The sequence below is a fragment of the Rhinopithecus bieti genome, unplaced genomic scaffold (assembly GCF_001698545.2).
Source record: "Rhinopithecus bieti isolate Rb0 unplaced genomic scaffold, ASM169854v2 scaffold_17184, whole genome shotgun sequence".
Taxonomy (NCBI): Eukaryota; Metazoa; Chordata; class Mammalia; order Primates; family Cercopithecidae; genus Rhinopithecus; species Rhinopithecus bieti.
Genome location: NW_016809106.1, coordinates 2,291,525 through 2,306,070, shown reverse-complemented (window position 1 = coordinate 2,306,070; position 14,546 = coordinate 2,291,525). Strand labels below are relative to the sequence as shown.

The window sequence follows — 14,546 nt, the reverse complement described above, 5'->3', positions numbered from 1 at the left end:
GCCACTGCACTCGAGCCTGGGCGGCAGAGCAAGACTCCGTCTCAAAAAAAAAAAAAAAAAAAAAAAAAAGCGTTGAATTGCTTCCCCAGGATTAGTGGACAACAGTAAGGACAGAGGTTGGTATATTTCTAAAATTCGCACAAATATTTTAAGTCTTATTCTTTCCATTTAAATATGTGATATTAAGAAAAATTAAACCATTTAAAGAAACTAATAGCCAGAGCCTTTGTTTTAGACGGACACTTCAGATTTCAATAAAAAGTATAACCGGGTTCTGAGAGGCTGATTGATTGCATCCTTGGTCCTGGCTTCGTAGGGAATAACTCAGGCTCTGCTGAAGAGCATTGCAAGGGGAGTCGCAGAACCTTGTTAATTCATTGAGATAGTGAGGCCCACGTGACAGGCCTATTTAAATAGGTGACTCTGAGAAGCATATTGAGGATATTATTTTTTTCTGAAGACAGGCAGAATCTGTGCAGGTTGGCAAGTTCCAGGCTTGCTTAAGGGAGTTCACTTTCAGACATGAAGTGTGGTGTAACTGCCGCAGGCTTCAGGAAGCAGAAACAAGCAGCAGTAACCTCAAATCTTGCTGCGATTCCAAGGAGCAAAGTGGATTTAAAGGACGGTGAGGAACAGAGATCAGAGATGCTCCCACTGTGGGTTGGAGGGTTGCTGTTGTCTCAGGGAAGCCCTGATATCTCCTGGAAAATCAGATGATTTCCAACCAGATAGAGGTTTCTTTCTGTTTATAAGGAAAACATAAATTTCCTATGAAGTGTGAATTTGCCATGTAGAATTGTGTGAAGTCATTAGGCAGAGGAAGGATGAAAAGTCAAGCGTTCTGTGTCACCTGAAAAGCAAACCTTGAGACAAGGACTTGGGGGCAAGTAGTTTCATGGGAAGGTGGCCCCAGGAAGTGAAGTGAGGGAGCGGGAAGTGCGATTGGGAAGAATGGAAGCTAAGAAGTGTCCACCAATGAGCAGATTCCCCTTGTGGGCAGCTGGGACTCAGACCCCCTGGACCCTCCAATATGAGGAAAAGATATCGCAGAGATGCTGGGACGTTTATTTTCCAACTCCAGTCCCTCTTTGAGGGGAGATGAGAACTTTGAGCACACTTTCCACCTGCTGTGTGGTGGGGGTGGCTTGTCCTCCCTGCTGGGCTGGAGCACAAGCTCTTTCTCGGGACCCTAATCCAGATTTGTCATCCCGATTTTACCCACAATGCCCAAGATACAGGCTGGAGGTGGCACAAGAGGAAGCAGTGAGGGCTGGTGGTTAGTGGTCCCCTGTGGCCAGGAAAGGCCCCCTTGCAAGAGAGAGACCTGAGCTGGAGTTTATAGGGTGGATAACATGGGGGTGGGGTGGGGGCTGGTGGAGAAACAGGAAGGGAAGTGACACATTCAGGGCTTCACACTCCACCCACCTCCCTAGTCCTGGGCCTGGCCATGGCTCCTGGAGAAAGCCTTCTTGAGAATGAGTGATGGAAAGTATAGATTTTTTTTTCCCATTAGCACCTGTTCGGAATGTTTTTGGCTGCAAGTAACAGAAATCCTGACTAGGCAGTGGCTTAAAGAAAACAGGCTGCATTTCTCAGCTCCCTAGAAGTCTGAGGTTGGCAGTCACCCTCCAGAGCTGGCCCTGGACTTCATGAGGACAACAGAGACCCCAGTGGTTTCCTCCTGTCCATTTGGCTCCCCTTAGCCTGTTGATCTGTCACCCCTTGATTCCACAAGAATCACCCAACCCGTATTTCAGACAGGAAGCTGCAGCAGCACCGATCATGCTGGTCCCTTTCGTCAGGAGACAAAACCCTGTTTAGGGCTCAGTCACCGCTGCTGGGTTGCTTGGCTACTATGTAGCTGTAAGGGAGGCTGGAAGAATGGGGAACAGGATTGTAGCCATTAGATTCGACTAGTGATTGTCAGCTGGAGGTAAACTTGCCCCAGGGGACATTTGGCCGTGTCTGGAGACATTTTTGGTTGTCACAACTGGCGGAGTGCTACTGGCATCTAGAAGAAGGTAGAGATCAGGGATGCTGTTAAGTGTTCTCCAATGCACAGGACAACCCATACCAAATAATTACCTGGCCTAATATGTCAGTAGTGCTGAGGTTCAGAAGTCCTGGGTTAGACTGATCATGATGCATTGCCAAGAACTGAGGATGTTGCTCCCTCAAGTGAAATAGAGGATTTTTGTGTAGACTTAGAGCACTCAACAAGGCAGCAAGTGGACCCATGGGCGGCAGCCCCACTTGTCCATATGGTTGAGCCCTGGGCAAAACGACACTGGTGGGAGGTGAGGATGCTGGGGGTTCTGCTGGCAGGAAGATGGATACAGTGGCATTTCAGAAATCCTCTGTATTCTCTGAAAGGTGTTTGTATAAAATGTTATTAATCAGTACTTATCTTTTATAATTTAATTACTGTGTTCAGGTCATTAATATGACCCTTTACCGTCTCTTCCTAAGGCAGCGGATCCCTGATTTATAGCATGACTCGGACTCTAGGACTCAGTGGCCTTGGTTCCTTAGAGTGTTTGTCTTTCCTGAAATCATTTTGAAAAGATAGGTGAACATCAGGACGAAGAGTGCAAAACTTTGGACAGCTCTTCCTCTGGTTTTCCATTAGCATTTGAAAAATGTCTCTTTCAGGCAGTGTTCATTAAGATTTTAATTTTGCAGTTTGTTCCTTTTTTAAGTGACATGCAATTAATTAAGGTTTAATGTGTCATCTATTTTTTGCTATGACACTTTTACTGCCCCCTTTTCATTTTAGTCAGTTTATAAATTGTACTCTCGCTAATGAGTTCCATCCTGATATCCAGTTCCAAATAATTACCACTCTTCTAATATGGCTCTTCTTTAATGTGTCACAGAATTCAGATCCTTACCAGGCAAGCTCAGGTGAGCTGGGTCTGCTGGAGCCATGAGGCCACTGTGGGCCGGCAGGCCAGGGCAGCGGCTGGGGACCCAGCCTTCCTCAGTTCAGCACATATTGATCAGCCATCACATGTCAGACAACTGGGTCTGGGTCTGCATGGGATATACATGAAGAAGCGTCTTGTTGGGCCCAGTCCCCAAGGAGCTCACAGACTAGATAACTGCCCTAGTTCTCCACGTTGCTTTGCTGGTGGAGATAGGACTAATGGGACTTGAAATCCTCAATGATTTTTTTGGTTTTGAAATGGAGTCTCGCTCTGTTAGTCAGGCTGGAGTGCGGTGGTGCCATCTCGGCTCACTGCAACCTCCGCCTCCCGGTTGAAGCGATTCTCCCGCCTCAGCCTCCTGAGTAGTTGGGATTACAGGTGCCCGTCACCACGCCAAGCGAATATTTTTTGTGTTTTTAGTGGAGATGCGGTTTCACCATGTGTTGGCCAGGTTGGTCTCAAACTCATGACCTCAGGTAATCTTCCCTCCTCGCCCTCCCAAAGTGCTAGGATTACAGGTGTGAGCCACTGCGCCTGGCCCCTCAATGATTTTTAACAGTATGTGAGATTGAGATTGGACCAATATTAATTGAACAGCAATTCCATATTAATTTCTATACTGCAACATTGAAATTTATGCAGATTTCATCAAGTTGAGTTGAAGTTTAACTTTGCAATATTTAATATTTGGGGCAGTGGGTGGCCTGGGGAGATTTATTAGGTGACTAGTGACTAATGTCAGGGAGACTGTGTAAGGGGACCTGTCAGTCAACCAATAGGATGTGGATATCAAGAGATTTATTTTAAGGAATTGACTGTGTGGCTGTGGGGATTGGCGAGTCTGAAATTGGTGCGGTAGGCTTGAAGGCTGGAAACTCAGGCAGGAGTACGTAGATGCTGCAGTCTTGAGGAGGAATTTATTTTTCTCCAGGAAACCTTGGTCTTTACTCTGAAGGCCCTCAACAGATTGGGCGAGGCCCACCCACATTATGGAGGGCAATCTTGACTTAAAGTCAACTGATTATAGATGTTAACCACAGCTGCAAAATACCTTCGGGGCAACACTTAGATCCATGTTTGATTAAATCACTTGGTATTCTAGCCTAGCCAAGTTGACATAGAAAACTAAAACTAACCATCACACCGGGCCTGCCAGGTGGTAGGAAGTACATTAGACTGAGGTTAGGACACCCAAGTCTTAGACCCTCTCTCTGTTACTAGCTTGGGGGTCTCAGGCATTTCCCACAGCCACTGTGACTACCATTCATTTTGCAACAAGCCTTTTAAAATTCATGCCCCTACCCACCAGGATGAGATGTGTTGAGCAAACAAAAATGAATTTTTCTATTCTGGAAAAGCCCACCGTCTATTAAAGATAGACAGAGCCCGGCCAGCTAGCCCGCAGTGGGAGAAGCAAAGGACCACCCACTTCCCACCCAGTCCAGGACCCATGGCAGTCCTCAGAGTGAGGCCACAGCTGGGTTACCACCACTTTGTGAGTCACTGTTACTAGTCGTATTTTTAGAATATTCTAACCACAGCATTCAGGTATCCAAGGCAGCTTTATTGTCTGTTCTTCTCTCCATTGACAGAAAGCTATAGGATCTTATTTCTTTAAAAAATTATGTAATTTGGCCGGGTTGGTGGCTCATGCCTGTAATCCCAGCACTTTGGGAGGCCAAGGCGGGTGGATCACCTGAGGTCAAGAGTTCAAGACTAGCCTGACCGACATGGAGAAACCCCCTTTCTACTAAAAATACAAAATTAGCCGGGTGTGGTGGCACATGCTTGTAATCCCAGCTACTTGGGAGGCTGAGGCAGGAGAATCGCTTGAACCCAGGAGGCAGAAGTTGCGGTGAGCCAAGATCGCACCATTGCACTCCAGCCTGGGCAACAAGAGCGAAATTCCATCTCAAAAAAAAAAAAAAAAAAAATCTAATTTAGGTGCTGAATTCAGGCAGGGTTTCATTCAAGACAGATAATCAAATGGAGCACTTAAAAGGCAGGTTGGACTGGGCTGGGCAAGGGTGGCTCACGCCTGTAATCCCAGCCCTTTGGAAGGTGGAGGTGGGAGAATTGCTTGAGCCCAGCAGTTTGAAACCAGCTTGGGCAACATAGCAAGGCCCCATCTCTACAGGTGGGCCGTGGTGTAGTCCCAGCTACTCGGGAGGCTGACTTAGAAGGATGGCTTGAGCCCAGGAGGTGGAGGCTGTAGTGGGCCGTGTTCCCATCACTGCACTCCAGGCCCAATTTTGGGTGCTCAGATGAGCACAGGGTTCACGCAGTGGCAGGGTCTGGGGTGCCCTCTGTTAGGAGGCTCGGCTTTGCCCCAGGCTCTGCCTTGGGAGGGAAGAGTCCTTGTCGCCGCCACCCACTCCTGTTTGTGTTTTGCGTTTTGCAGGGGCGGATGTCCACGCGAGGGACCCCCGCCGTGGGATGTCGCCGCAGGAATGGGCCACTTACACGGGCCGCGTGGATGCCGTCCGCCTCATGCAGAGGCTGCTGGAGCGCCCTTGCCCGGAGCAGTTCTGGGAGAAGTACCGGCCCGAGCTACCGCCGCCCCCCGAAGCGGCGCGGAAGCCCTCGGGCTCCAAGAACTGCCTGCAGAGGCTCACGGACTGCGTGCTGTCCGCGCTGACGCCGCGCACCATGCGGGGCCCGGAGGACGGGGGTGCCCTGGACCACATGGTCCGGATGACCACGAGCCTCTACAGCCCCGCCGTGGCCATCGTGTGCCAGACCGTGTGCCCCGAGAGCCCCCCGTGCGTGGGGAAGAGGCGGCTGGCGGTGCAGGAGATCCTGGCGGCGCGGGCGGCGCGGGGCCCCCAGGCGCAGGAGGTGGATGAGGTGGGAGGCGCAGGGCAACGCGGGCAGACCGGCACGGAGGATGTGGACTGCCGGGAGGGCTCCCCAAGAGCCAACTTCCCGCCCCCGTCCCGGGGCCCCGCCGCGCCCTCCTCGCGGAAGGCCAGCCTCCTGCCCTTGCAGCGCCTGCGGCGGAGAAGCGTGAGGCCCGGAGTGGTGGTGCCCCGGGTCCGAGTCAGTAAGGCGCCGGCGCCCACCTTCCAGCCCGAGCGGCCGGCGCGGAAGGGCAGCACCAAGGACAGCGGCCACCTGCAGATCCCCAAGTGGCGGTACAAGGAGGCCAAGGAGGAGAAGCGGAAGGCAGAGGAGGCCGAGAAGAAGCGCCAGGCCGAGGCGCAGAAGGAGAGGCGCCCCGCGCCCTGGAAGAAGAGGACGTGAGGGCCTGTGTGCCTGGCGTGGGGGCCGGGGCCGGGGCGAGGCCGCGGGGCTGGTCGCGGAGTAGGAGGCGGCCTCGTTGCGCATCGCACCACGGACGCTCCATGGACCACGGGGCCGCGCGCATTTCCAGGCTGGCTGTCCAGGCTGCTTCCAGGAGAGGGCTGGGAGAGCCACATGGATTCGCCTGTCACCAGCCCTCCTAGCAATCAGTACACCTAGCGGGCACGTTGCCTAAAAGGCTCCATTTAGAGAACCTCAATTAGGATTTTTTTTTTTTTAAAGATCAATTTATCAAAGGGCGTTTTCTGCGTAATTTTGTATTTTTAATCATTATCAAATTTGCAACGTTTTACAAGTGATAGGGCCCCTTATATCCAAGGCAGTTTTAATACACTTGCCTGAAGACCTTTTGTTTAAAATACTGTTTCTAGCAATAAGTATTCATGATACCTGTATGAGTTCACAGACATCATGGGATTCTCCCCTTTTTGGTTGTTTGGTCTTTTCTCCTCATCGTGGGTGTCGGTGTACACTGGATGTTCTTACTAATTAGATTAAGTGATGCCAGATATTTTTGTTTGACAGAGGCATTGACTCGTTCAGCCACATGATCAGGTGAGACAGAGAGATCAGATGTTATCGTATCTTTTTAAAACTCTTATCCATACAGTAATATATTGAGGGAAAACATATTGTCAAATTATAAAACAATGGAGAGATAAACATGTATTTATTGCTAGAATTAAACTCATTTTAAGCAAGGGGTTTTAGATAAACTCGATAGGAAATCTTTAACATTAAAAATAGATATGAGAAAAAACTGTCATTCGATAAAATGGGGCAAATTTAATAAATGATTACCAGAAATACAAAATTAAGCCATATGTGCTCTTAAGTAATTCAAATCCAGATATCCTTAATATGTCAAAAAGATGCAACAAGAGTCAGGAGCCCAGAATGATACAAATTACAACAATGGGGAGGAGGCAGTTTTTAGAACAGGCAAGAGAATGGAATGGGGAACAGACTTGTTTTTGGCAAATTCTCCTAGAGTAGACCGGGCAGCCCCCTCCTCCAGGCTCAGTTCCAAAGAGTCCCTTGTGTGGGTATTTCTTTTATTTTTCCTTGGAGGACTGCGCTTGTTTAGTTCATCCTCATGCCGACCTCATAGAATTTCCAAGATGCGGGGCCTTGAGCAGGGCAGGGCACAGGTGTGATTTGCCTTGGGTCACAAGTTCTCGGTGAGAGTTTTAAATCCACACTTTTCTCTCCAAAGTCACATGGAGATCACTTTTCTCTCCAAAGTCACATGGAGATCACTTTTCTCGGTGATCAAATTTGAATTTATCAAAGGGAGTTTTCTGCATATTTTTGTATTTTTAATCGTTATCAGATTTGCGGCATTCTAATTCGGCAGTGCAGGGTATGAAAGCTGGAAACTCAGGCAGGAGTTTCTAATTCTAATGACTCTGGCTATGTGGGTTGTAGAGTATCTGTCACATATGCACTTTATTTCAGTATTAAATACTTGGACACGCACGATCACAGGCCTATTTGGAGGCTCTGTACTATAACCCTAATAACCCTAGATACATCGTGATACGGGGTATCTGTCTCAGGACGCAGGCAGGGCTGGTGCAGGCTTCTCCATACTCCCTTCCACTTGGCACCATCAGGCATCGAGCAACCAGGGATCCTAAACTGGCCTCTCCCAAAACTCCATTGAACAGGACTGCAGGCTGCACCCAGGTTAATGGAAGATTGGTGTGATGATGATACAGTGTTTAAGGTCAGATTGCAGTGAGTTCCTCCTTAATCCCAGAAAGGCACCATGATGAATGCTGCAGGCGACTGGACCCTCTTTGAGAACTGCAGATATTAGTTGACTGTGGGTCACTCTCGTGGCCAAGGCCTTTGAGGAGGTGGGGACTGTGACTGACACCGGTTATCTTTGGGGGTTGTCTTTTCTGAATCCTTTGGCATGTGGCACCTTCCTGCCACACGTACATAATTCACAGCATTACCAAGACACCATGAGCCCCACCCTCACCTCTGTCAACCAAGGACCCAGCCAGGCAGTGCCACGTGGTCTCCCAGGCATGCTTCTCAACACCAGCTACCCCTGCTGTGAAAGTTCTCAAGGTCCTGGTCCCAGGAGCTGAGCCTTGGGAGCGTCCTAAAACTCTGCAGGTGACTGCACTGCAGCCTGCATTGAGAACTGCGGCTCTAACACAGTGATTGCGAGAGGACACCCATTCTGAGCTCCCATAAAGGCTCCACCTTCCCAAGAATGTCTGATTGTCATTGGAACAGCCAGGGTCAGGCAGCTTCTGCTGGGGCTGACGTGGCGTCTGACCCTCGGTGGGTTGCCAGGCATTCCTGCCTGTTTCCTCCATGGGAAGCTGACACTGGGAACGGTATGGAGCCCCCACTTCTACCCCAAGCCTGGGTGTCTGCTGCTTCCATATCAAAAATGGACATTTCTGGTCCTGCCCAGCTGCTACCTCACCACAACCCATGCTCAGAGTCTCCAGGGTTGTGTGGAACAGCAGTGATGGGACAGCAAACGACTGGTGATTCCCCAGGTCCCACGCTGTTCTGGAGTGGGCATGTTGCGGCCCTGCCTCCGATGTGTTCCAGCCTCATTTAGGTATACAGGATACTCTGGGGCCAGCAAAGGACTTTTCCAGTGATGCTCCTGGTGTCCACAAAACAGCCCTAGAGATACCTGCATTTTGAAAAGCCTGCTGAGCCAACAAGCGTGGGGCAGGACATGGATTTCTTTGGCAAATCTGAAGGAGAGCTGGCCGCTTGCCTGGTGAGTGGAAGCTGCTGTTACCTGGCCAGTGTTTGCAACTTGAGGGAAAATGACAGCTGCATGGGGGGAAGCCTGACCTCCTGGGGAGCTGTGGTGTGGCCTCAGTGGAAAGATTGGATTTTGAAAACCTGCCAGACCCAACTGAAAGAAGGGTCATTCCTGATTGAGTTGGAGACTCTCCCCAGTCCCTCTCTAGACTCATTCTAGCCATAGCCTGCCTGTGGACAGCCCTTCCCTTTGGCCCATGCAGCAGGTCCAGGCAGCCCCTGCAGCTGTGCTCATGGCTGCTGGCCCAGCACTTCTCATTTTTGCCATGTGGAAGCAGATTTGCTAGTAGAGGAATTTTTCAAGTCAAGGGAAGTGTTGCCAAGCCTCTAGCCTCGACCTGTGGGGGGCCTTCCGCTCTTTGTTTCTTGTTCTCTTTGGAGTGGGCACAGAGGGGACCAGTGGGCCCCTAGTCAGGCTCAGGGAGTGCAGGAGACCAGGGAGGGAAGCCCAGATGATGGGGAAACAGAGCCACCTTGAGGGGGTGTCATGGAGTCAGTGTCAGGGTGACCTGACAGGTCAGCTTATACTTAAGCAACATTATTATGTTCACTTCTTTTGGGTAAGGGATTCCTCACGGGAGGTGTGGTCATCTGGTCACAGGTGGAGAGAAACACCCCCTCATCTTCCTGAGCCATTTGGAAGCCCTTTCCTCTAGCCCTAGGTACTGGTGACACAGGCCCCTCGGTCTCAGGATGTGGACAGGCCTGGAGGGGCAGGCTTCTTGTCCCATCCCCACTCAGCACCGCTGGGTATCTGCCAGTCAGGGGTCTCACAGTGGCCTCTCCAAGAGCCTAGTGTCTTTAGAGAACATTTTTCATTTCTGTCTATTTTCGTTGCTTTGAACAGGTGCTTCACTCACCGAGGGCTCACCCTCCCTGCATCCCCAATGTGGTTCAGGGAGGAGGGGACCGAAGAGCACTGACCTCTTCTCCTCTTCTGTCAGTGGCCACCGCAGTGCCCTCTCTGGCTTTGCCTCCACGTTCTCCTGCCCCCATCGCCTCGTCTCTTCTTCCTCATTAGCCTTCCCTTCCTTTGCCTGTTTTCTTTTCCCAGCTGGTTAAGTTCTTGATCATCCCTGGCACCACCTACACTAAAGTCTACCAAGGACAGAAAAGCCAGGGCCTCTGCGAGGCAGTGTGGTGTCCCTGCGGGTTTATCATGGTGGGACCTCCTAGACTCCAGAGTGAATGAATGGCAGGCCTGCTAGTGTCTGCGCTGATGGCTTAGAATTCCTCCACAGCCGTGCCTCTCCCACCCCCTCCTCTTTGCTCGGAAGGGAGTCCTGGTTTGCTCTCCTGCCATGACAGCGCAGCCCCTGCTGTGCAGAGGGATGGGGCTCGGGGTCCCTACCTGCACCCTGATGTTTATTAACTGTAGATAGTGAATTTCAAGTTGACAGGTACCTTCTCAGGGATTTATATATAAATTTATATATAAAAATAGAGGAAAAGTTGAAGTCTATTTTACTACTTTTTAGTGTTTGAGTAAATTTTGCTTTAACTGGACAGAAGAAATATTTCTCAGACAATGTCGATGCTGCTGGTTATATCTGAGATGTCTGGGGCTCACCCTTGATGGAGACTTCCTTGGTGATTCTAGATCGGGGACTTTGGTGGCAGAAATGGCTTTGGGGTGGGTGTGAAGTCGCTTCAGTCCCTCTGAGTTGCCTCTTGTGGATGGAACATGTGTATCAACAACAATGAAATCCACCTCCGTGTGCATGGAGGCGGCTGATGAGAACACAGGCCAGTCCTCACTCTTCCCTCCGGAACCGGCTGCTCCCGGTCTGACGTTGGAGCACATGAACCAAGAGTGACGATTTTTTCTACTTGTTTCTGTAAATAAAGTGTTCTACAGTCAGCCCAGCACTAAACTCACCAGAAAGGAGGAGGGAACAGCATGGAGCCGTTCATCTGGAATTACCTCGGTGTGCAGAGGCTGCCCCTTGGCTGCACTTGGGAACATCGTGGACGTCTTCCGTCCTGTCAAGCTCCTCCTGACAGACTCCTGGCAGCACTGGAGACCTCAGGACTATGGAGATAAGAATTGCAATGGCTTTGTCATCTCAGCGTGGCCACTCCTGAGGCAAGAGGCTCCTCCTCGGAGCGGGAGAGAGGGAGTTCGTGATGTCGGTTGGAAAATAGGATTTATGGATGCAGGAGGGCCATGCTGGGCCCCTCTGCCCGCTTCTCTCCCTGCTGTTGGTGGTGACCAGGTCTCAGGAGTGGAGATGAGGCTGTTGTGAGTGAAACAGAAGCCCCTGGAGTAGGGCCAGCCCCCAGGCCTGAAAAGGATGCAAAGCCTGCTGTTTCCAGGCTGTTGGGAAGAAGCGTGGGTACCGAGTGATTATGATGAAATGCATCCCAGAGAGGAAATGAATGGGCCCTGAAAAGTGGGTCTGCCATATCCCTGGTAGCCCGCCTGCAAGAGCACTACATTCCCCCCAGCCCTGCTGTCCACACTACATGACGTGGGAAGGCTGTCTGTTCATCCCTACCCTGGGGACCCGAGTGTGCTCTGCGGAGTGAGGCACAGCCCTGATGTGCGCCCTGCGCTACTCTTTCCCCAGGTGCGCCGGAGACTCAGGCTTGCTCATTTCCGTCCTGACACAGCTCACTGTTCCTGAGTGGTCAGAGTGCCCCTGTGCTGTGTCAGCTCCTAGACACCATTAGTCTTTCACATGCTAAAACGCAAGCACTTTTTCCCTTTTGCAGTGTTTGGGGAAATTCTAGCACACTCCCTGGGAATTTGCAAAGGTCCCTCCGCCTCCCACAGTGGGTAACTGTGTGGATTCTGCACCTGGCAATCAGCGCGCCCCCTTGGAAACACCTGGGGACCCTGTTTCTTCGGGCCTGGTCCTTGGTTTCTACACCAGCCCCTTTGAGCCGGCACCTGCCTGGGACTGCCTAGGGGGCCACGGTCCAGGGAAGGACAGGTGGGACCCTGACTATGACATCTTTCTAAAACGATAAAGTCCCATTGACCACAACTGCAGTGGGATGAATGCCGTTGGGGCGGTCATGCTGGGAGCTGCCGAGAGCTTACAACAAAAGCAGTGTCTCTCAGGGCGCTGCTTGCATCTTCCCCTCCATGCCTCTCGGTGCGTTTGGAACTTGCTGACGCACTGGTATAACTCTTGAATCAGCTGCTCATGTCTGTGCCCTTGCACTCACAGGTTCCTTCATTAACATTTTAAGTAAGTGACTAAAAAAACTCTTCTAGAGGTTGTTTTTGAAAGAAACGGGAAAAAGAAACACACTACCTGGCTTGCTTTGACTTATTTTCGCGCGACTCAGCTGAAAGCCGGTATTACATACACAATTTCCTCAGGCTCACCCAGCCTGACTAAGACTTAATAAAAGGCACAGCCCTCGGCAGCAGGCTGTGCCAATGTGGACAGTGTACACTAAAGTGTGAGTGTGTGCACAGGCGAGCACACGTGTGTGTACTCATACACACAAATGAACTAAAGGGACATTGGCCTTTGTGCTGGCAAAGGTTACAATGCTGCTATAGCTTGGCCGTGGGCAGTGTCAGATGGAACCTGCTTTGATGGTGTGTTGTTCAGTGTACTCAGTGGGGTCTCACTGTCAGCATTCCGCCCGCTGTGGCACAGAACACGGCTAGGGTCATCATAGTCCAGGTTTTTATTGAAAGGCAGCATTGACCCAGGCGGCTCATAGAGAACCCATTTGGCCAGGTCTGGGCCATCTCTCTGCCTCTGCCCTACCTTGGCTGCACGGAGGAACCCAAACCCAAGGGGCCCAGGTCCAAGAGGATTCTTTATCCCTGGAAGAGCTCCCCAGGAATTCAGCCTACAGCCCTTGACATTTGGCTGCAGGTTACCCTTAGAATCAACACCTTATCCTGAGGAAGCCCTGGTATTTCCCCAAGTCCGCCTATGTATTAGATACTCTAATCAATGCTAACAGAGTTTGGTTTTTGAAGGAACTAGTTTTGTCATAATACTACACCCTTCTATTGTATTTAAATAAAAAGAAAAAAAAAACCCACGAAACTTTCCATCCGGTAAAGCAATGGTCCGTGTTGGCCTGATGCTTTTAGAAGTTTGGGGAGGTAGGTATGGAGGCACCTTAACACCAGTTTTTTGAGCAAAAGTTCTAGTAGCTGGTTTAGAACTGCACAGCTATGGATACACCTGATGAAAACTGCAAAAGGCGATGACAGTCCCAGAAATATGACCAGCATCCCTGTGAACCTTCGGGGCATCCGAAGGAATTTGAAAATTATACCCTATTCAGATGAACTGTAAAAGCCAACGTACTGGAATTGTCTTTGTTCTGCCTGGCATTTGGGGGTGTTCAAGGACCTGTGTTTTTAACAAAGATGACTATATGACCGTTCTAAGGATTGAACAGATTTCTGCACAGGGTGCCAGGTTGCAAGTTAGGTCCTCTTAGTATAAGCTCTCTTTTTTTCTGAATGTAAACCTATTTGCATTGTCATTTCTAATAATCCATTAGGTTTCTGGATATTGTACAGATACTAAGTACAGATATAATTGTGTAAATTTCATAGTGTTTTATTTTGAGGTGAGAGTTTTGTTATAGTTTATAAAAGATATTTTCCTATTCAGACCTCAGGGCTATTTGGGAACCTACAAATAAATGTGATTCCCAGCAGCTTCAATTTTGATATTCAAAAGTTAATAATCTTTAAGCTAAATATAATGTGATATTATTCAGAAAAAAATGTTTTTCCCTTTTAATTTCTAACAAATTATGTACTAATGTTTAAAAAAATATGGAAAAAATGGGATAATGTAAAAATGTGGGAGAATTGTGATGAAAGAATAAAAAAATCACTTGTTAAAACACATTCTTAAGGTCCCAACGTGTGATATTTGAAGAAACTTAAGTGTGTATAAATTAGAGAGTGATACAATGAAACATACCAGGATTTTTTCATATCACTCCCTTCTTTTCATTGAAATAGACATGCACCTTCTTATTGTGACAAACTTTCACTTTTTCAAAGGTAATATTTAAAAATTGTGAGTTTCCCACCAATAGTTTGTTATATGTTCAGATGATCTCATTACAATCTGCCTCACTGGGGGCGGAGCAAGATGGCCGAATAGGAACAGCTCCAGTCTCCAGCTCCCAGCGCGAGCGACACAGAAGACAGGTGATTTCTGCATTTTCAACTGAGGTACTGGGTACATCTCACTGGGGAGTGCCGGACAATCGGTGCTGGTGAGCTGCTGCAGCCCGACCAGCAAGAGCTGAAGCAGGGCGAGGCATTGCCTCACCTGGGAAGTGCAAGGGGGAAGGGAATCCCTTTTCCTAGCCAGGGGAACTGAGACACACAACACCTGGAAAATCGGGTAACTCCCACCCCAATACTGTGCTTTAAGCAAACGGGCACACCAGGAGATTATATCCCACACCTGGCCAGGAGGGTCCCATGCCCACGGAGCCTTCCTCACTGCTAGCACAGCAGTCTGTGATTAACCGCAAGGCAGCAGCGAGGCTGGGGGAGGGGCGCCC

At 49.7% G+C, this 14,546-nt stretch overlaps 1 protein-coding gene across 1 annotated transcript in view; it reads left to right on the top strand.

Moving 5' to 3' along the window:
• Positions 1-13,872, top strand: part of ANKRD33B (ankyrin repeat domain 33B) — a 104,889-nt gene extending 91,017 nt beyond the window's left edge. Inside the window, exon 4 of the mRNA XM_017888570.1 lies at positions 5,329-13,872. Coding sequence (XP_017744059.1) covers positions 5,329-6,170 — 842 coding nt within the window. The 3' untranslated portion in view covers positions 6,171-13,872. The remainder of the gene's footprint in view (positions 1-5,328) is intronic.
• The last annotated feature ends 674 nt before the right edge of the window (positions 13,873-14,546 follow it).